Here is a 25834-nt window from a genome sequence, read left to right on the forward strand (position 1 = left end):
CCAACTGGTGAGGACTTCTTTCAACTTCCTTATATTATGAATTTAAAACATGAGGTACAAACTCCTTAAGTGTCTTGACCAAGATTACCCAGGAAGGGAGAATGACGTATGCATCAAGATTTTGAGCTATAGTATGTTATAATAATATAGAGTAAAAACCTAAAAGTTGGTTTGAATGTAGAGAGTAAATATCTTCCTTACCATTCGTCAATCCAGAATCAGAACTGTAAGTAAAGCCAGGTGAGAATTTATCGGAAAACAGTAATTCTCCCAAATACAAGCTGCAGCCATAAGAGGCAGTAACAGCCCAATTCTTGGGGTGACCATGGATTTCATACTGAGAATTCTTATTGTCTGAAATCACGAACTATCAGAAACATTTCTGTTTGACATTATTTCAGTAAAGATAAAACACCAGAGTCTGGTCTGGAGGAGTTTAATCACTGTGATACTCTGAAGCAGCCTTGATTGGCATTCCATGTGCAGAGTTTCAGCAAGCAGGTCTTGGACACAGCATTTGACATCTACGTTAACTTTGTTTCCAAGGAAAACATAACTGTGGGTTCACTTCACAGGCCAGAATTGATGGTGGCCCCTTTACACACAGCCTGACTTTTCTTGGAGCCCATCAAAACACCACTTCATTTTCACTGCACCTAAAGGCCACTCTTGCAAAATCCCAGAGTAACTCTTTTTTTTTCCTTTCTTTGGTGAAACTCCCCATGGTTCCTTGGATGTGCAGTCTCCCACATGGCAATGAGTCAGTAAAGCTGACTTAGTTGGTACACAGGTTTGTCTCTGGTGGTCTTAGGCTGATTGAGCTAAGAAAAGACAATTTCTTATATTTTATTTTATTTATTTTTCAAATTTCTTATATTTTAAATGTCTACTCTTAATTATCTGTATTATATCCTCTTCTATATGCAGAAGTCATGAAATAATCTAATTGCAAAACAGAAAAACGTTTATAGCTTAAACGTTTCCATGCTATAAACATAGAACGTTCTTGAGATCAAAGAGGAAGAAAATCAGTGTTTTAAAAATGAAATACACACATATTTGGTTTTCTTTTGCTTTCCCAAAACCCAGCCTGTGCCTCTTATAATACAACAGTGATCAATAAAGTGTTTTTTCTCCTTAGTTGTATGACTGAGCAACGCTTAGTGACAACAACCAGCGTCACTTGAAAGATACTGAAAAACTTAGAATACTGAAGAATTTCCACAACCTCCTTCCCAGTCCTCATCCTTAACATATGACCTTATTTTCTACTTCACAGAGAATTAGGAAAAAATCAGAAGGGAATGTACACAAGCTCCAGCACATCTTCGCCACCTCCTGAAGCTGCACATGTGTACTTGTTCCTGTGTGTGACCTTCCTGTGCATCCAACAAGGAGGCCTCCCTCGGCTCTGCACTAGGATCCCATCTGCTTGCACCCACACAAGGACATTGTTCCAGGAATTCTCTCCTTTCTTTTCCCTGGTGGTCCACCCTCAAGACAGCCCTGGATGATCCTCAGTGCTTGGTACCTGCACCGCGATGCAGTCCCCTCTCACACTGAGTCAGGGATGGACTGTATAACCGGCAGAATTCTGCAGAAGCCCCAGTGTGTGACTTCAGCTGCCAGGTCATAAAAGACAATGGCACCTCTGCCTTCTCGGAGTTCTCACTGTGGGGAAGCCACACCATGACATGGGGCTACTCATGCAGTCCTCTGATGAGGCCTGTGAAAGGAAACTGAGGTCTCCCCCCAAGCAGTGAGGGCCAACGTGCCTGGCCCATAAGCAAACCTCCTCAGAGGTGGCACCTCCAGCCCATCCACATCTTCAGATGCCTGGAACCATGGCCAGCATCTCCATGCAGTTTTGGGGGAGACTCTGAGTGAGAACCCCACCCAAGATGCACACACAGAAACTGTGAGAGAGGACAGATGTCCAGTGTCCCCCAAGGCACTGCATTTGGGATAATTTGTTACACAGCAATAGATAACTAATACATCTCCTGTGATCACAGGACTTGAGCTGCTCCCCATCTTTCCCAGAGGAAAATCCAGAGTCCCCTGTAGGCCTTACGAGGCCCCTCCCATCCTGTTCACCCCATTCTCACCACCCCAGGTCCACCCACGGTGACTTCCTTCTCTTCCTCAGAGCCCTGAGATGGGCCTCAGGGCTTCTGTCCTCACTGTTCCCTCTCCCCTCCCCCACCCCAGCCATCCCTCAATGTCTCCCTCTCTGGGAGGCCTTCCCTGATGACCCTTCCAGGAACACAGCTCCCCACATACAACCACACCCACATCCACACACATTTGTCTTTCTCCCTCCTTTATTTTTTTCCTTAATACATCTTACTATTTAATAGACCACATGTACTGTTTATGATCTGGCTGCCCTCATAGCTGAGAGCTGAGCTGGGATAGGGATTGTTGTCTGTCCCCAGTGTCTATAACACTGCCCAGTTTACTGTACATCTGCCATAAAGATGTCTTGGATGAATGCATGAATGTTAAGGATGTAAGGATGCAAAATTAATAGTACCTTAAAAATGCCTGACATAGGCCTTTGTGATCTGACTGCACTTTATAAACCTGCCTCTAAAATTTGCCACTAGTTTATATAGCAAATATACAGGTCCTTAGAATCTGCACCTTTTGTTTCATCTTGATTTTCTTCTAAGTTCTCTGTTTTTTAACTTTTATTCCTATTATTATGTCCTCATTCTACACTGCTTCAAAGACTTCATGAAATTAATATAAATAAATGAAGGTAAGTAAATAATGTTAGTGTTCTCCTAAACTCAGAATAGGTGATTAAAACTATCACTGGTTCAGTACATTAGAGAATTGTAAACTTTTTAAGGAATAAAGATCTAATTTTTTGTGAACCCTATTTTTAAAAGTCAGCAAAAGGTAATAGTTTTATTTTTCATTGAGGTAAACTTTATTGTGAAATAGTTTATATGAAAAATAAACTTTGGATCAGGACAGGAACATTTATTTTTAACATTCTGCCTCATCAATTCTCAGTATCACAGTGTATTTTTTCTAATGTCAGGTTATTCTTGGAAAATTTCGTTTGCTTTCTGGATATAATAAAACTCTTCTTGAAAATTATTTGTGATAAACTGATTCCTTCTTTTCCAAAGAACCCAGGGAGAGTTCTTTTAAAGACTACAGCGGATGATTACACTATCTAGTGAATAAACAGGTTTTTTCTGCCTTCACACAATTCAGAATTTCTCATTATGTATAGAATCCTCAAATTTGGGAGCAGGAGAGCACACCCAGTAGGATCCTATACGATCATTTAGCAACTACTGGAGGGAGGGAGAGTAGCGTAGATTTTGGAAAGCCCTTACAGCCATACTTACCCCCAAAGAGTCATAAAATGATAAACATCTGTTCAATGATCAAAATGGGAAATAATTGGTTTTGATTCTAAAGGAAAGAATAAAATAGTACTTTTCAGGATATGTTTCACTTTATAAGTACTTCTCTTATTTAGTGAATGGTTGAAAAATACAATCAAATGAAAAATATATATATAGGTATATACCTTATCATGTTTATGTGATTGATATATTTACCTGGCTGAGGAAATAGTGTAATTGTCATAAAATAATCACAAACTTAATACTTTTGTAGATTTTTTTTAATTTACTTGTGTATTGAAGTATAGTTGATTTACAATGTTTCAGGTATACAGAACAGTGATTCAGTTTTATATATATATATACACACGTATCTGTATATATTCTTTTTCAGATTCTTTTCCATTATAGGGTATTACAAGATACTTAATATATTTCCCTGTGTTATACAGAAGGTCCTTGTCATTTATCTATTTTATATATAGTAGTGTGTATCTGTTAATCCCAAACTCCTAATTTATCCCTCCCCCCTCCAACTTTATTTTTTAGAACATCTCTAGATTTACATAAAAATTAAGCAGACAGGACAGAGTTCCCATATACCCTGTCTCTCCTCTCTCACAGTTCCCCTGTTAATAATATCTTGCATTAGTGTGGTACCTTTGATACAATGGATAAACCAATACTGAAACATTTTTATGAGCTAAAGTCTGTAGTTTAGAGTTCACTCTTTAGGTTAGTTCTATGGGTTCTGACAAATGTATAATGTCAAGTACCCACCATTACATGATCATACAGATAGTTTCACTGCCCTTAATCCCCTGCGCTTCACACCTTCATTCCTCCCCTGCCCCACTTGAACTTCTCACAACTACCGATCTTTTTACTGTCTTCATAGTTTTGTTTTGTCCAGAATGTCATGTAGCTGTAATCATACAGTATGGAGCCTTTTTCAGATTGGCTTCTTTGACTTAGAAAGATGCATTTAAAGTTCCTTCATGTCTTTTTGTGGTTTGATTCTTTCTTTTATTGGTAAATAATATTCCACTGTATGGATGTATTACCGTTTGTTTATCCGCTCACCTATCGAGGGACGTCTTGGTTGCTTACAGTTTTTGGCAATTATGAATAAAGCTGCTAGAAACATTTGTATAGACATAAGTTTCCCTTCATTTTTTGTAAATACCTGGAAGGATGATTGCTGGATTATATGGTAAGACTATGTTTATCTTTGTAAGAAACCACCTAACTGTCTTCCAAAGTTACAACACAATTTTGCAATCCCACCTGCAATGAAAGAGAGTTCCTATTGTTCCAAGGTGTTTCCATAATTTGGAATTGTCAGATTTTTGAACTGGAGCCATTCTAGTAGGTTTTGAATTGTGATTTAATTTGCAAATGTTTTAACTTGTAATTGCCTAGTGACGTGATGTTGAGACTCCTTTCATATGATTATTTGCCACTTTTAAAACTTTTATGAGCTACCTGTTCAGATCTTAAGTCCACTTTTTAAGCTGTGTAGTTGGTTTTCTTACTGTTGAATTTTAAGGGTCCTTTGTATGTTTTTGGATACGAGTCCTTTATCTGATATGTATTTTACAAATGTTTTCTCCCGTATCAGCGTTGTCTTTTCATTCTCTTAATGTCTTTCTCAGAGAAGTTTTTAATTTTAGTAAGTTCAATTAATCAATTGTTTCTTTCATTCATTGTGCTTTTAGTGTTGTATATTAAAGTTCATCACCAGATCCAAAGTCATTCAGATGTTCTCCTATCCTATCTTTTACAAGTTTTAAAGTTTCGTATTTTACATTTAAGTGTATGATATGTGTTAAAATTTTGTGAAAAGTGTAAGGTCTGCATCTAGCTTAGTTTGTTTTGCACATGGATGTCTAGTTATTCCAGCACTATTTGTTAAAATACTGTCCTTTCTCCATTAAATTGCCTTCGTTTCTTTATCAGAAAGCAGTTGACTCTTACCTGTGGGTCTGTTTGGGGCTCTCCATTCTGTTCCATGGATCTATGTGTGTATTCTTTCACCAATACCACATTGTCTTGATTATTGTACTTTCCAGTAAGCCTTCAAGTTGGGTAGTGCTTCTCTTTATTGTTCTTCAACATTGCGTTGGTAATTCTGGGTCTTTTGCCTTTTTGTATAAACTTTAGAATCAGTTCATCAATATTCACAAAGTAAGTTTCTAGGATTTTGATTGGGATCGAGTTGAGGAGAAGTGACATCTTAACCATACTTTCTTCTGTCCATGAACTTGGAATGTTTCTCCATTTATTTAGTTCTTTGATTTTGCTCAAAATAATTTTGTAGTTTTCCTCACATGGATCTTATACAAATTTCGTTAGATTTATACCAAATATTTTACTTTTTTAGTGCTAATGTAAACAGTATTTTACTTTTAACTTCAAGTTTTACTGTCCTTTGCTGGTATATAGAAAACAATTGACTTATATCTATTAACCTTGTACCTTGCAACCTTGCTATAATTGCTTACTAGTTCCAGGACTTATATCTATTAACCTTGTATCTTGCAATCTTGCTATAATTGCTTACTAGTTCCAGGAGTTCTTTCTGGCAATTCTTTGGGATTTTCTATATATACAGTCAAATCATTTGTGAACAAAAACAGTTTTATTTTTTCCTTCCCAATCTCTGTAACTTTTACTTCTTTTCCTTGTCTAATTGTTTTAGCTAGGACTTCTAGTAGAGTATTGAAAAGCAGCTGTGAGAGGGGCTATCTTTATCTTATTCCTGATCTCAGTGGGAAAGCTTTTAGTCTCTCACCATTAAGTACGATGTTTACTGTGGGTTTTTAATAGATGTTCTTTATCAAACTGAGGAAGTTCCCCTTCCTCAATTTCTAGTTTACTGAGCATTTTTATTCTAAGTGGGTATTGGGTTTTGTCAAATGTGTTTTCTATATCTATTGATATGATCGTGCGATTTTACTTTTTTATCTTGTTGATATGATGGGTTATATTAATTGACTTTTGAATGTTGAACGAGGTTTGCATACCTGGGATAAATCTCAGTTGGTCATTGGGTGTAATTCTTTTTATATACTGTTGGCCTCAATTTGCTAATATCTTGTTGTGGATTTTGCATGTATATTTGTGAGAGATATTGGTCTGTAGTTTTCTTGTAATGTCTTTATCTGGTTTTATTATTAGGATAGTGCTGGCCTCATAGAATGAGTTAAGAAGTGGTTTTTTTGTTTCTTTTTTCTGCAAGAGTGTAGATAATTGGTATACATTTCTTTCCTAAATGTCGGTAGAATTCACCTGTGAAATTATTCTGGGCCTGCTGCTTTCTGTTTTGAAAGCTTATTAATTATTGATTCAATTTATTTAATATAAGCCTATGCAGACCGTGTGCTCCTCTCTAGATGAGTTTTGTCACATTGTGTCCTTTTAGGGATTGGTCCAGTTCATCTAGTTTATCAAGTGTGTGAGCATAGCGCTGTTCACAATATTCCTTTATTACCCTTTCAACATCCGTGGGATAAGTAGTGATGGCCTCCCTTTCACGTCTAATAATAGTAATTTGTATCTTTTTTTCTTCAGTTAGCCTAGCTAGAGATTTAGACATTTTATTGCTCTTTTCAAATAAACAGATGTTTCCTTTATTTTCTCTATTGTTCTGCTGTTTTGAATTTCATCGATTTCTACTCTTTTTCTTTCTTCTGCTTACTTTGCGTCTAATTTGCTCTTCTGTTTCTAGTCTCCTATTATGGGAAAAGAGATTACTGGTTTTAGATCTTTCTTTTCTAGTATATGTATTAAATACTATAAATTTCCTTCTGCGCACTGCTTTCACTGCATCCCATGAGCTTGATAAGCAGTATTTTCATTTTCATTTTAGCTCAATATAAATTTTATTTCAAAAACTCTTCTTTGATGCCTTAGTTATTTAGAGGCGTGTTGTGTGATTTCCAATATTTGGGGATTTTCCAGCTATCTTTCTGTTATTTATTTCTAGTTTAATTTCATTGTGGTCTGAGAGCATATTTTGTGTGACACATATTCTTTTCAATGTGTTAAGATGTGTTGTACAGCCTAGAATGTAGCCTATTCTGGTTAACATTTTGTTTGAGCTTCCTGAGCTTCTATGTATGTGTTGTCTCTTGTGATTGGATGAAATACAAAACTGTCTTTCAGATCCAGATGATAATGGCGCTATTCAATTCAACTATATCCTCACTGATTTCGTGCCTGCTGGATCTGTCCATTACCAATAGAGGGGTGCTGAAACTGCAAGTGTAATAGTGCATTTATGTCTCTTTCTCCCTGCAGTTTTACCTGGTTTTGCCTCATGTACTCTGATGCTCGTTTGTGAGGTTCAGACACAGGATTGTCGTGTCTTCTTGGTGAGTTGACCCTTTATCATTATGTATCCCTGAAAATTTCCTTGTTCTGAAGTCTGCTTTGTCTGAAATTAAAATGGCCATTCCAACTTTCTTCTAATTAGTGTTAGCACTGTGTATCTTTCTCCGTTTTTAATGTGTCTTTATAATTAAAGTGGGTTTCTTGTAAACAACATGTAATTGGGTCCTATATTTTACTCACTCTGTCAGTCTTTATCTTTTAATGGTGTATTTAGACAATTCACATTTAAAGTGATCATTGATAGTGGTGGATTAATATGTACCATATACTTTTTTCTATTTGTTGCCCTTCTGCTTTGTTTTCTTTTTTTGTCTTCCCTCCTTTTTTCTGGCTTTAATCAGGGATTTATATGATTCTATTTTCTCTCCTCTCTTAGCATATTAATTATACTTTTTAAAAGATTTTAAGGGTTGCCCTAGAATATGCAGTAAACATTTATAACTATTCTAAATCCGCTTTCATATAACATTATACCTCTTCACAGGTAGTGCAGGTTCTTTATAATAAACTATTCCCAGTTCCTCCCTCCTGTCCCTTATAACATTGCTGTCATTCATTTCACTTACCCATAAGTTATAATCACCCAACTTATTGTTGCTATTATTATTTTGAAGTGATCTATTAGATGAATTAAGAATAAAAAATAAGGTCTTATTTTTACTTTCATTTATTCCTTTTCTCACGTTCTTCATGTAGATCCAAGTTTCTAACTATATCATTTTTCTTCTCTATGAAGAACTTCTTTTAACATTTCTTCCAAGGCAGGTCTACTCATGAAAAATTTCCTGTTTTTGTTGTCTGAGAAAGTCTATTTCCTCTCCACTTTCAAAGGATAATTACACTGGATACAGAATTCTACATTGGTGGATTTTTCTTTCAGCACTATAAATACTTCATTCCACTCTTCTTGTTTGCATGGTTTCTGAAGAGAGAAGTCTGATGTAATTCTATTCTTGCCTTGCCATAGGTAAGGTATATTTTTTCTTCCAGCTTCTTTCAATATTTTTTTTTGTCTGATATTCTACAACTTGAATATGATACACCTACATGTAGATATTTTTGTATTTATCCTATTTGGTGTTTTCTGAGCTTCTTGAGTCTCTGGTTTGGTATCTGCCATCAATTCTGGAAAATTCTCAGCCACTATTACTTCAAATAATTCTTCTCCCTCCTCTCTTTACTGTCTGGTATTCCCATTACTTATATTTTACACTTTTTTGTAATTTTTTCATAGTTCTCGAATATTGTTCCTTTTTCAAAAAAAAATCTTTTTTCTCTTTACACTGAAATTTGAGATGTTTCTATTGACATATCTTCAAGCTCATAGGTTATTTCTCAGCTGTGAAAAGCATTCTTCATTTTGTATTGTTTTTGTTTTCCAGCAGCTTCTTCTGATTCTTAGAGTTTTCATCTCTCTGCTTATATTACACATCTGTTCTTGCAAGTTGTAAACTTTCTCGAGTAGCGATCTTATCATGTTAATTATTTTAAGTACTTTAAATTCCCAGTCTGATCATTCCAAAACCTCTACCATATCAGAGTCTGGTTCTGATGCTTGTTTTATCTCTTCAGACTGTGTTTTTTTCTTGCCTTTTAGCAAGCATTCTAATTATTTACCAGCCACACATGATGTATCCGATAATAGGAATTGAGGTAAGCAGGTCTTTAGTGTGAGGTTTTATGTAAACATGGCCAAGAGTCGGCTGTGTTTACTGTTTGCTGCGTCAGAGGTTCCACCTTCCTTTAACATCCTTTGTTCTGTGTGCTGTCTGTCCTTGTGTTTACTTAGAAACTCCTTTCTGAATGGTGTCTGTGTCCTGAAGCTCTCTCAGTTGTAATCCACTGTTATTGTACTGGAGAACTTTTAATAGATCGTAAGGTATTGGGAAGGAGAGGCATTCTATAATCTTAGGATTGAATCTCCCTTTTTATCCGGCAGGAATCCCCAGGCTATGACCTTCAGAATAGTTGTTCAGCTTTTTTCTTGTGATGACAGGCATGACAAACTTCCAGCACCTTCAAATGTCCAAGTGGGAAGCAGCAGTTCTTTTTTTCCCTCATGTGAGACAGGGTAGAAGAGGCACAAGTTATCTAATTGTTCTCCCTGGAGGTCAGATGGAGCTCTGATATTGAAGTTTCCCTTGAGGGCTAGCCTTTGTTTCAGGAAAAGGAAGCTTTGGGTATACTTCAAAATGATTGCTTTCTCCCTCCCCTTGCCAGAGGCAAGAGAGAATTTTTCTCTGATCTTCAAGGGACAGCCTTGTGGGGCTCCTGAAGGTAAAACTCTGGAAAGTGTGGGTGCTCCCCTAAGGCTGAGTCCTTGCTCCCCCAGAGTTTTCCATTCTCAATTAAGTCCACACTCAGTCTCCAGCTATTCACAGATCACAGATTAAGTGTCTCCACCCATTACTGGCTCTTGTTCCTAGTCAGCTGGGATTGTCTTGAATTCATTCACCTATTTCTTCAGTTTTCAGGGAGGTGATTTGTCCTGAATTCTCTGGTAGATGTAAGAAGAATTGTTGATTTTCAGTTGGTTCAGCTTTTTTCTTGTTGTGATGGCAGCAGTGACAGTTTCCAAGATCTTCATGCATCCGAGTGGAAACCTGAAGTCCTAATAATAATATTTTATATCCATTATATCTTTTGATGACATGAAAGGGTGCCAATGAAAGATTAGTCGATCTAAGAAAGAAATGGAAAATTTTATTCAAACCAGTCTTGAGGATTATAACTGAGGAAGAGCATCTCAGAAAGCTCTAAGAACTATTGCGCCCATTAGAAGTCAATGCACAGTTCTCTAAGTGTTTTCAGACAGAGGGCTGTACATCAAGTGACACATTACTGGCAGTTTAGATGATCCAGATCTAATCGGCATCGCGGTGGGACATGTGATCCCCTACAAGGTCAGGAAGGAATGTTGTCTTTTAAGGAGCTGTCTTGTTAATGCTGGGAGAATGTTGCTTGTTGTGGTTGAGCAGGTATTCCTACAAATGGGGGAGGTCTGGCCGGTGCATAATGCAGATACACAATGCGTAGTGCCGGGAGAGAGGGGGCCAAAGGTCAGAGAAGGCTTTTTTATGTTTAAATTTTTCTTGTCTTGCCATTAAATACAATTTTTTATTTCACAAGGTTGCGGAGCGCAGGCTCCGGACGCGCAGGCTCAGCGGCCATGGCTCACGAGCCCAACCACTCCGCGGCATGTGGGATCTTTCCGGACCGGGGCACGAACCCGCGTCCCCTGCATCGGCAAGTGGACTCTCAACCACTGCGCCACCAGGGAAGCCCCACAGATCTTATTACTGGCATTTAACCTACAAGAAAACTGAGGCTGAAGGAGATTAGATAACTTTCCCAAAGACAAAGGGCCAGTAGATGAAGCTAACCCACATCTTCTAGACCCTGCCAAGACTCCTCCAACACAGACACGTATGTTCAATCATTCATGCACCTGAAGCAGTGTGAAAGGAAAACTTCCATGTGAGAGAGGATCGTCCACATTTCAGCTGGCTCTGTGGCCTGATATAAAAGCCCTGCCCTGGGATATTCCATAATAAATGTCCTCAAGCCTGACTCAGACCCCAGCTCCCATTTAGATTTTAGGGAATTCACAACAGCGGGAGTCTCAGCTTCTCAGTATGAATCTGGAGCAAGAACTAACCACACGACCGTTCACCGAGGTCTCTTGCAATCACAAAATGAAGCAGTGCTAGGCTGCATTTAGGCTCCATATTTTTGGAAGAGAGAGTTTGTCTATGTGTGTGTCTGTGGGTCTGTGGGTATGGATATGTGAAAGAGGAAGTTATTTCTTTACAATTTTTCTGAACTGCTAAATTAAGCCTCTCCCTTAAGTGAAAAGCCTTAGCTTCTTTGATTCTTTAAATGACATGACACTTTACCTTCCCACCTGCTTAAATACACTATAGCTTATGAATGTGAATAATATTTAAAGCAGGACTTCCTTCCAGGATTTCCTCTGCCTTCGGATTTTCCTTATGTTTTCTCGTGGCAACTCCACAACCATTACCAACCACTGAAATGTCTCCGTGTGCAATGTCACTTCCTCAGAGAGGCCTTCCTTGACCTCTTAGACAGGACAGAACCCAGCACTTCCTCTTTCTGAACCTACATGTTCATATCTGTGTCCCTCGCTATTCTGGAATCTTCATGAGGGTGGACTCTGCATACGTCACAGCTGCACCCCCAGGGCTGACAGTCTGGGATGGACCTTTCTGCAGGATAGAGATGTTCTATCATCTGCAAGTGACTGCTGAGCACTTGAAAAGTACAAGTGAACTACTGAATTTTTAATCCCAATTTAAATTTAAATAGCTATAAGCTGCTAGTGGCCACGTATCAGACAGTGGAGGACTAGAGCAATGTTTCTCAAAATCTAAATCAAGCTGTCAGGAATCTGCTTCTTGATCCATGCTCCAGGTAATTCTTACCAGCAGTAAAATGTCACAACTGCTGGTCTAGAATGGGCTTCTCAATCCTGGCTTCACATTAGACCCACCTGGAGGAGGTTTGAAAAGAGAACAGTGTCCCAGCCACACCCCTAGAGATTCCATTTCAATTGGTCTGGTGTGGGGTTCAGGTATTAGTATTTAAAAAACGAAACAAGACAGAAACTCTCCCCTGGAGGCTGTTACAGGCAGTCAGCCTTGAGCATCTAGAAGATCTGTTCTCACTTGACCCTCAGAATAGACCAAATAAATATACAGATAAACGGTCTGGGGGCGTTTATAAAGGATTAGTGATTACAAGTGAAATCTTGTGATGTCCGAAGAGATAATTAGTGACATTAGTGGTTCAGATGAATTTCTTGACGTTCCATGAAAAAAAAAAATCAGCTTTAGATAATCTCTAACGACTGTGTGAAATTCCTTGTCCTTTTATCCATAAACGGTACAAATCATGCCAAGCTCTGGGACATCTGGAGAGGGTGACACGCTCAGAGTTCCCTAAGCAATCATCTCTTAAAATACACAAAAGCCTCTCTAGTTTGCTGGTTGATTGACAGAGGGCCTGGTGACTTCACATGGAGTCACATGACCGTGCCCTGCCCAGCAGCTGGAAGAAGGTGTTTTCCAACCTGCCGCTCCGGGCAGGTCCCGGGTCTCCTTTGCTAAGTCCTCCCCGTTCCTCCCCCCTCCAGGTGCGTCGGTCACCGTCTCGGCGGTCAGGAACGGCGCCCGGACTAGCGCGGGAACGTGGGTGCCGGAGTCCCGCCCTCCCCTCCTGCAGGTGCACAGGTAAGGGTCCCGCAGTAAGTCCAAACTGGCCGGGTGCCGGGCGCAGAGGGAATCAGGCGGGTGCAGGCTGGGCACCGGCGCGGGAGGCGGCCGCGCGGGAGCAGAGCCCAGGGAATTTCAGCCCCGGCCCTGGGCGCGGCGAGGACCGCAACTCAAGGAAACCCGAGCAGCTTTGCAGGGGGAGTGTCTGATGATTTTTCAAAACATGCTCCTGATTGAAAAAAAAAATCAAGGCTCAGAATAAGTAGATTCAAGCACTGCTAATTTTAGCCAAGACACTGGAGGAGCTTGCCAGGGGATTTGAGGAAATTAACATGAAACTAAAACCGAATCTTAGGTGAAGAGGAGCGAGCAATATTGATCAGCACGTACTAAACGCTAACAAAAAGGTCTCCGTAGAGAGAGGTTTACAGGAAAAAGTTTAAATTACTACGAGAGATTTAAGGGAGAAGTACTATTCAATGAAACAAAAGTACTAGAACAAAAATAAATGAATATAGTTTAACAATATATCAGCATATACTTACACATGTGAAAACTACTTTAAAGTATATTAAGTTAATTTAAATTTTATTCAAAAGTAATTTGAGCCTTGTTAACTCAACAGGTTTGCATTTTAAAAAACTGGGTCTAGTGTGTGCTAGAGTGATATTTTTTTCCTTTCCACAGAACTTCATTGATTTAGAATGAGGTAGATTCTTCCTTAAAGATAGTAAACATTGCCAACCCACAATGAAATCAGATCACATACTTCCTGAAATGTACCAGAGGGGCATGCAATAAACTTCATTTATCTGCAGGTAATAACTAAGTAACACTGGCTGATGTTCACTCAGCAGTCAAAATGCAGTGTATGCACGGTGATTAGCACACCAGATTATTCTTTCAAGGAAATCTGAGAGGTCTAGGGTCGTCAGTATTCTTCAGTGGAGACATCGTTTTGCTCATGTTGCAATTTTTTTAAGCGTAGACATTCTCTTCGCAATGTGCTTATAGAGGGGTTTTTTCCTTAGCTGATTTTAGTTCAAATGGAAACAAAATAAGTTTCTTAGCTGGACTTAATCACATGTCCTTAGTCCTGTGATATCCTTCCTGGATACCTCCTGCCCCTCTGACCTATTGCAGCTCTGGTATTTTAGCAACAATCCACTAGCTTGACCCTTGAGCAAAACCCACGTAAGCTATTGAGGGAAGCCACAGGGCTGAAACTTTCTTTGCATCGAATAGTAAGCCTATTATTATTGTTATTGAAGTAGTGTTACTGTGTCAGTGTTTAAATGTCTTAGCATCTCTTCCTCAACTATGGTCCCATGGAGGACATTGTCTTAACAGCATTTTGTTTTATTTTAAGAAAACACACAAAATTTTAAATAGATATCTTTTCTGCTAAAATTTATTCATCAATTTGAAGTTATTCCTGTTTTGGGTTAAACTATGCTTAATAATACCAAAGAAGATATATTGTAGGTAGTTGTATATTTGACAATTCTCTGCAAAGAACCCATAAGGAACAATACGTGAAAAAAAAATGAAACACCTTAAATGTAAATATTTATCATTGTAAAATAAAATAATAAGGAAAGGTAATTTCAGGTGTACTTTGTTCAATACACATCCACAAGAGGTTATCACTATAATATTAAATTTGGGGGAAAAAACACACTAGATTATTTTAAATTCCATTCCAGAAGATTTATGTAGAGAAGTGAATGTATCAAAAGATCAATGTGCAAAATGATTTCACAATGGTATTGTGGCGTGACTCTGGTTACCTCCTGGGTTAAAAATGACTGTGTTATCTTTTTCTCATGTAGCTTGTACAACTAAAAAAGTGAATTATGCTCAACACGCTTTTCCAAATGTTATCTTATGAAAAATGTCTGGTTCTTAGCTATTTGGGTTTTGGTCCTTTAGGAAGCTAGCACTTTTTAATAAGCTCAGCAGTGTTGTCCAGTAGAACTTTCTGCAATGATAGGCGTGTTCTACGTATAATCTGCTCTGTCCAGCGTGGTAGCTGCTGACTGTATGTAGCCATTGAGCACTTGAAATGTAGTTAACTTAGCTGAGGAGCTGAGTTTTCTTCTTTTACTAAATTTTAATGAAAATTTAGTTACCCGTATGTGACCAGTGGCTACCAGATTGCACAAGCATCTGACTAGCTGTTCCCCTTTGTTCTGCTGGCTGATTTAGTATTGCGCAAGACACAACTGCTGATCTCGTGCTGTCGGGGAGTCCTGAAGGTATTTTTCAAGAGCCTTAATCTGGAAGGGATTTAAGAGATATGTTTTTGTGATTTCATTTTTAATGACATTTGTTGCTTTGTTTTCATATTACGAGCAATACATGTTCACTGCAGACTACCAGAAACACATAAAAGCATAAGGTAAAAATTTGCTATCTCCCATAATCCCCACCCTCCAGAGATAACTATTTTAGCATTTTGACACATTTCCTCCCAGTGTCTACCTATTTTTTTTTTCAATTGAGGTATACTTGACCTACATCACTCTGTTATTTCCAGGTGCACAATACAGTGACTCGATATTTCTATGCATTACAAAAGGATGCCTACAATAAGTCCAGTTACCATCTGTCACCATACAAAGTTATTACAATATAATTAACAATTTTCCCCATACTGCACATTTCATCTTTATCCCTGGGACTCATTTATTTTGTAACTGGAAGTTTGTCCCTCTTAACTCTCTCACCTATTTCACTCATCCCCCGACCCTGTTCCCCTCTGGTGACCACCTAATTGTTCTCTGTATCTAGGACTCTGTTCTTTGTTATGTTTGTTCCTTTGTTTTGTTTTTCAGAGTCCACATATTAGTGAAATCATATGGTATTTATTTTTCTCCATATGATTGATGTCACTTAGCATAATAGCTTCTAGGTCCATCCATGTTTTCACAAGTGGCAAGATTTCCTTATTTTTATGGCTGAGTAATATTCCATGTTGTGTGTGTGTGTGCATGCATGTGTGTGTGTGTATGTATATATATGTGTGTGTGTGTGTGTGTGTGTGTGTGTGTGTGTGTGTATCACATCTTCTTCATCCATTCATCTGTTGCTTGGCACTTAGGATGCCTCCATATCTTGACTGTTGTAAACAATGCTGTAATGAATAGAGGTGTGCATGTATCATTTTGAATCAGTGTTTTAGTTTTGCTTCAGAATGATACCAAGAAGTGGATTTTCTGGATGGCATGGCAGTTCTACTTTTAGTTTTTTTGAGGAACCTCCATACTGTTCTCCATAGTGGCTGCACCAATTTACATTCGCACCAACTGTGTAGAAGGGTTCCCTTTCTCCATACCCTCTCCAGCATTTGTGATTTATAGACTTTTTGATGATGGCTATTCTGACAGGTGTGCGGTGATATATCATTGTGGTCTGATTTGCATTTCTCTGATGATTAGTGCTGTTGAGAATTTTTCATGTATCTGTTGGCCAAGGGTGTGTCTTCTTTGGAAAAATGTCTATTCATATCCTCTGCCCATTTTTTAATTAGGTTATTTGTTTTTTGATATTGAGTTTTATGAGTCCTTTGTATATTTTGGATATTAACCTATTATGAGGTATAGCATTTGCAAATATCTTCTCTGATTTAGTAGGCAGCCTTTTCATTTGATTGGTAGTTCCCATGCCGTGCAAAAACTTTTTAGTTAGAGTAGTCCCATTTGTTTTTGTTTTTTAAAGATTTGTTTATTTATTTATTTTTGGCTGCGTTGGGTCTTCGTTGCTGTGCGCGGGCTTTCTCTTGTTGCGGCGAGCGGGGGCTACTCTTCATTGTGGTGTGCAGGCTTCTAATTGCGTTGGTTTCTCTTGTTATGGAGCACGGGCTCTAGGTGTGCGGGCTTCAGTAGTTGTGGCACACAGGCTCAATAGTTGTGGCTTGCGGACTCTAGAGCAGAGGCTCAGTAGTTGTGGCGCACAGGCTTAGTTGCTCCGCGGCATGTGGGATCTTCCCAGACCAGGGCTCAAACCCGTGTCCCCTGCGTTAGCAGGCGGATTCTTAACCACTGCGCCACCAGGGAAGTCCCCCATTTGTTTTTTTATTTTTGCTTTTGTTTCCCTTGTCTGGAGAGATAGATTCGAAAAAATATTGCTAAGGCCAGTGTCAAACAGTGAACTGCCTATGTTTTCTTCTAGGAATTTTATGGTTTCAGGCCTCACATTTAAGTCCTTAATCCATTTTGAGTTTATTTTTGTACATGGTATGAGAAAGCAGTCCAGGTTGACTCTTTTTCATGTAGCTGTCCAGTTTACCCAACACCGTTTATCAAAGAGGCTTTATTTTCCCCATTGTATATTCTTGCTTCCTTTGTCATAGATTAATTGACCACATGTGTGTAGATTTATTTCCGGGCTCTCTGTTCTTTTCCATTGATCTATATTTCTGTTTTGGTGCCAGTACCATATTGTTTTGATTACTGTAGCTTAGAAGTATGAAATCAGGGAGCATGATAACTCAAGCTTTTTTCTTTTTTCTCAAGAAAGAAAAAAGCTTGTGTCATCTTTGATTTCTTTCATCAGTATCTTATAGTTTGCTGAATATGGGTATTTTTGCCTCCTTAGGTAGGTTTATTCCTAGGTATTTTATTCTTTTTACACGATAGTAAATGGGATTGTTTACTGAATTTTTCTTTGTGTTCTTTTGTTGTTAGTGTATAGCAATGCAAGAGATTTCTGTATATTAATTTTATATCCTGCAACTTTACCAAATTCATTGATTAACTCTAATAGTTTTCTGGTGGCATCTTTAGGATTTTCTATGTATAGTATCATGTCATCTGCAAACAGTGGCAGTTTTACTTCTTCCTTTGCGATTTGGATTTCTTTTATTTCTTTATCTTCTCTGATTGCCATGGCTAGGACTTCCAAAACTATGTTGAATTATAGTGGTGAGAGTGGGCACACTTGTCTTGTTCCTGATCTTAGAGGAAATGCTTTCAGTTTTTCACCATTGGGAATGATATTGGCTGTGGGTTTGTCATATACGGCCTTTAGTATGTCGAGGTAGGTTCCCTCTATGCCCACTTTCTGGAGAGTTTTTATCATAATTGGGTGTTGAATTCTGTCAAAAGTTTTTTCTGCGTCTTTTGAGATGATCATATGGTTTTTATTCTTCAATTTGTTAGTATGGTGTATAAGCTATTATTTTTTTAAATATGTTTTTTGCCCCTTTTCTCTCCCTTCTCATTCCTACACCCCGTAATGTGAATGTTAGTGTGTTTGATGTTGTCCCAGGGGTCTCTTAAGCTATCCTTCTTTGTTTTACTTCTGTTTTCTGTTTAGCTTGGGTGATTTCCACTGTTTTGTCTTCCAGTTCGATGATCCCTTCCTCTATATCATCTAATCTACTGTTATTTTTTTCTAGTGTATTTTTTATTTCAGTTATTGTGTTCTTCACCTCTCTTTGGTTCTTCTTTGTATTTTCTAACTCATTGTTAAAATTCTCACTGTTTCATCCATTCTTTCCTCAAGTTTGTTGAGCATCTCTCTGATCATTACCTAAACTCTTTATTGGGTAAATTGCTTACCTTCACTTCACTTAGCATTTCTTGTGGAGTTTTATCTTATTTTGAAAATATTCCTTTGTCACCTCATTTTTCTGGTTCTTTGTTTTTGTTCTTCTCTGTATTAGATAGGCTGGTTATATTTTCTGATCTTGGAAAAGTGGTCTTAAGTAGTAGACATCCTATTCATCTCAGCAGCACACTCCCCGCTGGTCACCAGAAATGTATTCTCTAGGGGTGCTTCTTATATGGGCTGCATGCGTCCTTTTGTTGTGTTAGGGCCAACTACTGTGGCCCTAACTGGTAGGTGTGGCTGGCCCTCAGCCCAGTTGATTGCCAGGCCCTGCCTAGTGCAGAGGCTGGTGGAAGGGGCCAAGTCCCAGGATGGCTGGCTATGGAGACCATGTTGTCCCAAGGCTGGTGCCCACTCACTGGTTGGTGAGGCCAGCTCCTAATGCAGCCGGCTGAAGTGCACCAGGGGGTCATGTGTCTAGTGCCAGCCCAAGTATGGAAACAGAGACTCCGCTCTTAAAGAGAGAATGCAAAATCTCACATGCTGTACTAGTGGTCTAACACTAGCTCCATGACCCCTAATGCAGAATCAAGTCCTGGGGTGGCTGGCTGCAAGCCAGGGGGTCCTGGAGCTAGTCTTGGCCTGCTGATAGGCAGGACCAGGTTCTGCGGACACTGGGGACTGGGGAGGGGGGGATACCTATGGCTTCTGCTGGCTTGCTAGTGGGCTGGACTAGTCTCTGCATTGCTGGCTGCTTGGCCTCGGACATCACAGGACTGGTGACAACTGGCCTTTGTGTGAGGCCAGATTCCAGTGCTAATAGGCTAGTGGGAGGACTTCAAAATGGTGCTTGCTAGCACCAGTGCCCTAGTGGCAGCATGAGCTCCTGAAAATGGCTGTTGCCAACATCTGTGACCCCAGGGTGAGAATTGCTTGCCTCCCGCCTCTCCAGGCGACTCTCCAAGATCAGCAAGAGGTCTGACCCAGGCTCCTTTCATATTACTGCCTCTGCCCTGGGTCTTGGAGTGTGTGAGATTTTGTGTGCACCCTCTAAGAGCAGAGGCTCCGTTTCCTACAGAGCTCTGGTTTTCCCAAATGCAAGTCTCACTGACCTTCAAAGCCAGAAGTTCTGGGGACTCATCTTCTCTGTCCAGGATCCCTGGTCTGGGGAGCCCAATGTGGGGCTTAGACCCCTCGCTCCTTGGGGAAATCTCTGCAATTGTGATTATCCTACTGTTTGTGGTCACCTACCCATGGGTGTCGGTCTCGACTCTACTGTGTCTTCACCCCTCCTCCCATCACCTTGTGGTTCCTTCTTTATATCTTTAGTTGCAGACGATCTTTTCTGCTAGCCTTCAGGTCATTTTCATTGATAGTTTCTTTGTAAATAGTTGTGATTTTGGAAGGAGGTAGGCTCAGGGTCTTCCTTCTCCACCATCTTGGTCACCTTCGGAGATTCTTCTATCTGTTCAGTTTTTTAAAAAGTCACAAATGTAATTTCATGAACTATTTAAACTAATACACACCTAGGTGGTGCTACTGTTGAAGAAAAGTGCCTTTACCTCTAGGGGATCCTGAGTATATAGCAACAATACAACTTAAATGTGCCCTTAAGCTCGTGTTAAATAGTAGAACAGCTTGTGCTCAGAAGGCACTGATAGGTCTCAAAGTCTTCACCCGTGCTCTGTCATTGACTTGTCACAACAACCAATTGAACTGAACAGGATCCTGGTCCACAAATCTCCATGATACAATCTACCCACACAGAAGAATTTCTTTACAACATCATACAAATTGTATCCAGGTCTTGGAAGAAGTTAGGTTTTCAAGTGCTGAAGACAAATTTTGCTTGTTTTACTGTTTGTTTTGTAGGTCAGTGATCAAAAAATATTTGTTGCCAACATAAATGAAAAAATGAATGAATGAACATGGGGTGTGAATGTAATACATAATTTCATAATGTCCTAACTTTTTATCTGGAAGGACTCTTTCCGTACTTTTGACAAACTCAATAAGTATCATGTATTGATGACAGTTTGCTCACAGATTCACAACTTTTTAATTGTTTCATTTTTATTCCTTTTATTTCAGAAGCTCTTGAAAAGTACATCAAGTTGAAAGTGAACCAGCTTGCTCTCGGGCAGGACCAGAGCCATGAGCAATAATGGAACAGACCTCACCACTGGTTTCATCTCCTCTATTGTAGCCATCCTTTTGTTTGGCTCAAACTTTGTACCACTTAAAAAATATGAGACTGGCGATGGTAGTTATGTTTCCTTCATTGTTCGTCTTAAATTAATTTTAAATGTGAAGTTCACTTTTTCTGTGTTTTTTAAATGATGGCTATAAGAATGAATTTTGCTGTACCTGAAGCCAAATGAATAGAGCTTAAAAAAAATCATTTGACAATGCCCATGCCATGTTATCCGACTGCTAGTCAGTATAGGATAACCTTAAGATTGTGTTTCATCATAAAGCTAGGATGGGGAAAGCCTTTTAGCCATATCTGTTATGTTTAGAAAAGAAGGAAGTTAGCTCTACTGATAACACTTGTTTTGCAAACACAAATTGCCACCACAATTGATATAATAGAAAACAATTTGCACATAACACGAAATCTGTGTTTGCCTATGAGCAATTTTCACTCTGACAAACATTAGGTGAACACAGAAAACTGCACCCAGATGAACAAAGATGCACAGCAATGCACAAAATATGCTCACACACACCCCTTCACACAACCACCAGGTCTGTTACACCACACCCATACACATCTGGTGTTCAAACCCTCATTCACCACCTTCCCAATAATTCACAAACTACAGCACTTCTGACATCCATTTGCATAAGCCAACCTCAGATCTTTTTTAAGGTAAAGTTCCATATTTATTGCAGCATTTGTGAATGTCTTAACCACTTAACCAGTGTAAAACTGCACTACCATCGTTTTAGGCTCCTATCTTTTCTTAATAAGTTGTTGATGGAGTTTCTGAGTGTTGTGTCCTTAGCCCCATTTTCCCCCTAAGCTCTGCAGGCTTTATCACATGATTTTACACAGTACGGTGATGTTTAGGAACACACATGTCACATTATGGTAGAACTGACTGTAATGTGAATTATAGGGAAGGAGAAGCAGTAGTTGTTTTTATCTACCTGCCTTTCCTGTTAAAGCCAGGAGGAGAAATTGGGGATGTTATGGTGAAAGCCTGGTGGGAGGCATTGTGTTTTCACTCCAATTTATGTCTTTTTTTTTTTTCAACTTTATCTCAGCCTTTTTTCTTATGTCTTTATACCACTAAGACAATAGAGTTACAAATCCTTTCCCTCCAGAGCCTTTCTTCTTTTCCCCTTTGGAGTTAGAACAGGAATGAAAAGTGCTAAAAAAAATAACAAAAAACATACTAAGAGTTAGAGGACCTGACTTTTGGGTGTTCTACAAGAACTGTGTGATCCCAGACAAACCTTATCCACTCTTTTGTTCTCAGTTTCTCTTTTGTAAAATGAAGTTTCCTTTCATCTCTGTGTTCTTACTTTTTTGTCTTAGAGGTTAACAGCCTTTTTTTCTCTCCTCCACCGTGAGATTGAATAGAAATAGGGAAAATTTTCCAATAGAGTCAAAAGTGCTACACTGAGTTAAAACTACCTTAGTATTTTTTCCAATGTCGATGTTTTCTGTATCCTTTTAATCCCTAAACCCTCCTTCTAAGCCTCAGAAAAGTACAGATACACCTCATATCACCATGTGACCTTCAAGTAACTGGCAGAGCATAGGAAGGGGAGTAGCCCTGACCTAGAAGGCTAATTCTCAGGTCTGGAATGTCTGACTCAGTGCAGACACTCAACTCCAAGTGCATGAGACCTACATATGGCCATAAAGGACTTTATGTTTATCCCAAAATGATCCCCAAAGGTTTAAATTACTATCATGCTATTATGAAGTTCTTAATGCCTTGTCTTTGGTGAGGAATGGCACTAAGTATAGCATCTGAATAAAAGTACATAGTCTTGGTCTTGCCAACATTCTTTGGTAGAAAATTTTTGATCCCTGTTAAGCCGGAATGCACAGTGTAGAGCAAGCTTTGGAGTCCAGTTGAGTTTAAATTCCAGTTTTACAGACTGTTAGCTATTTGGACAAGTTGCTTCATCTCCGGTTCATTTTCTGTCTTTGAATTAGGGTTAATTATGATGCATAGTAGTTACAAGAAATATAATAAACATGTAAAGTGCCTGGCATAGAGGCATGCAATAAATTGTGACCATTACTATAATAATTCATTGATATTCCTAAGCGCACTAATTCCTTAGATCAGTTTGAACCAATGACACCAGTTTTTTTTTTTTTTTTCCAGGAATGTTTCTCCAGTGGGTACTTTGTGCTGCCATATGGTTGGTTGCCTTGGTGGTCAATCTGATATTACATTGCCCTAAGTTTTGGCCTTTTGCAATGGTTGGGGGCTGCATTTGGGCAACAGGTAATATTTGATATAATTTATTCTTTAATCATTTTATGCTATGATCCAAATAAATCTGGTTCATAGTAGAAAGAAACTAAATGAACAATTTAGTTTCTTTCATTTATATGCTCCATAAATATTTTTGGTACGTTTCCTGACTCTTTCCTTTTAATGATTTCTTTCTTAGTTCCTGGTAGATAATTGTGATAGTAAAATTATTACTATATATTATATGTATAATTATATAAAATTATTATAGGAAAAATGTTTCATTCACTATCTGTTCAAGCATAACTCATATATTAGTTTAAGTGCTCTGGTCTTTCTTTCTTTCTCTCCCATTATGTTTGTCAGAAAATATTTATTAAACAGTCGTTTCTACTACTATCATCTTTAGGACTTGTCCTTAAAAGTAGACAAACACAGGCACATTATCATTTCAAAAGCACTGGCAGAAAAACAAAAGCAAACAAAAACCTTCCCTCTGTTGCCTTCTCACTGTTGCCTGAAGTTATATAACTAGAATTTACACCTTTGCTTGGCCAATCAGGAATGCTTTTCTTCTTTTAATATAAATACACCCCAGGAGAGTTTTCTTCTCTCTAGCAAAGAGAATCCCAACTATCAAGGCTCTCTAGAGGCAATTTGATTAAAAGCAAATGAATTTTTAAACGTTAAAAATGTATTAGGTAACTACTTAATTTGAATCTCTACAGAATTAGGTGATGTAGTGAAGATGATGAGTTGGAGGACAAAAGAGTTAAATTTCCACTAGAGTTGTAATTATTATAGCTCACTTATACCTTAGTATGCTTATGATTGTCATGTCTAATGGGAGAGGGGAACAGAGAAAGCAACCATTCATCCTGCAGATCTTGACAACCACCATAGTATCTATATTCACCCAGCAGGTCCCACTGGGAGTCGGTGGGTTAGAGTCTAGTTTGAGAACTGCTGCAGACAGGGATGCTGTAGGTTACAGTCGCTGATTGAATGTGGGGAGCAGAGGAAAGGGAGGACCCAATGGTAATGTAGGGATTTTCTCGTAAATGATTAGGAGAGTGATGGTGTCATTGACTTGGATGAGGAAAGCGGGGAAGAGAACGTGTCCGAAAGGGAAAATAATGAGTTCAGCTGGGACCTTTTGAGCTGAAAGTTCCTGGTGTTGGAAATTTCTTTTTTTTTTTTCTTTTTATAAATTTATTTATTTTTCGCTGTGTTGGGTCTTCGTTGGTGCATGCAGGCTTTCTCTAGTATTAGCGAGCGGGGGCTACTCTTCGTTGCGGTGCCCAGGCTTCTCATTGCAGTGGCTTCTCTTGTTGGGGAGCACGGGCTCTAGGCATGTGGGCTTCAGTAGCTGTGGCTCACGGGCTCCAGAGCACAGCCTCAGTAGTTGTGGCGCAGGGGCTTAGCTGCTCCGCGGCACGTGGGATCTTCCCGGATCAGGGCTCGAACCCGTGTCCCCTGCATTGGCAGGTGGATTCTTAACCACTGAGCAACCAGGGAAGCCCAGGAAATTTCTTATCAGCACTAAAGCTCTGGAGAAGGTCCAGGCTAGCACTGGGAGCATGTGACTCTAGCTGATAGCTGAAACCATGAAACTAGTCAAGTACCCAAAGAAGAATATAGCAAGAGGAGGGGTGTGTTCTAGGGAAAATATTCAGAGGGCATCTAAATCCGGAAGGTGTGATGAGAAAGAGAAGCCAGAGAAAGAGAGAAACAGGAGGGAACTGGGCGATGAAGAGACCTTGGAAACCAAGAGAGGGAACCTTTCCAGAGGAGATTGACTGAGACCAGACAGCCAGTCAAGAACTGGAAAGACGAACCATGAATTTAGTCCTGAGCACGAAGCACTGGGTGCAGGACTCCAGAAGACAAGTGGGTGAGCATGGGAGAGCAAAGTCTGGGCTGTACTGGGACAGGGACATCTGCCAGCGGTTGGCCCTGGTTCGAGTCATAGGGGATGGTCACTACTGATTTTATCATCGACCAGCTTCTGCAAAAAGACATAAAACAGAGACCTATGCTAAGGACGAAGAGCATTGGTGCAGTTAGGCCAGGAGCTAATTCAACATTTTCTCTGTAGGATTTTGCCCTAAGCCTGGCTCTTTTAGCAGTCATAATCATGAGTTTAAATGCCAAAACATGTGGCTGTTTTATTTTTAAAATGACGAATTGCGCTTTACTAAGTTTGTCCAAATCCCATAAGCTTTTTTTTTTCATTTTTATTAAATCTTTATTTTGTTTTATTTTTTAAAATTTTTATTGGGGTGTAGTTGATTTACAATGTTGTGTTAGTTTCTGCTGTACAGCAAAGTGAATCAGTTATACATATACATATAACCACTCTTTTTTAAGCTTCTGTTCCCATATAGATCATTACAGAGAATTGAGTAGAGGTCCCTGTGCTGTACAGTATGTCCTTATTAGTTATCTATTTTATATATAGTAGTGTGTATACGTCAATCCCACTCTTCCAATTTATCCCTCCACCCCCACTTACCCCTGATAACCATAAATTTATTTTCTACATCTATAACTCTATTTCTGTTTTGCAGATAAGTTTATTTGTAGCCTTCTTTTATATTCTGCATGTGAGCAATATCATATGATATTTGTCTCTGTCTGACTTACTTCACTTAGTATGATCATCTCTAGGTCCATCCACGCTGGTGCAAATGGCATTACTTCATTCCTTTTTATGGCTGAGTAATATTCCATTGTATATAAGAACCACATCTTCTTTATCCATTCCTCTGTTGATGGACATTTAGGGTGCTTCCATGGCTACTGAAAATGCAAATCAAAACTACAATGAGGGGTGAGCTGT

At 39.1% G+C, this 25834-nt stretch overlaps 1 protein-coding gene across 4 annotated transcripts in view; it reads left to right on the forward strand.

Annotated features, from left to right (window-relative positions):
* Positions 1-7565: 7565 nt before the first annotated feature.
* Positions 7566-25834, forward strand: part of TMEM144 (transmembrane protein 144) — a 48215-nt gene continuing 29946 nt past the window's right edge. The window contains exons 1-5 of one of the 4 annotated variants that reach the window (XM_004266165.4): positions 7566-7744; positions 12919-13015; positions 13685-13815; positions 20642-20813; positions 22900-23022. In XM_004266165.4, the coding sequence (XP_004266213.1) occupies positions 20705-20813; positions 22900-23022 (232 nt within the window). In that variant the 5' untranslated portion in view covers positions 7566-7744; positions 12919-13015; positions 13685-13815; positions 20642-20704. The remainder of the gene's footprint in view (positions 7745-12918; positions 13016-13684; positions 13816-20641; positions 20814-22899; positions 23023-25834) is intronic. The other 3 variants (XM_049709039.1, XM_033421555.2, XM_049709038.1) reach the window with 3 other exon arrangements.

Source organism: Orcinus orca, chromosome 4 (assembly GCF_937001465.1).
Source record: "Orcinus orca chromosome 4, mOrcOrc1.1, whole genome shotgun sequence".
Lineage (NCBI taxonomy): Eukaryota > Metazoa > Chordata > Mammalia > Artiodactyla > Delphinidae > Orcinus > Orcinus orca.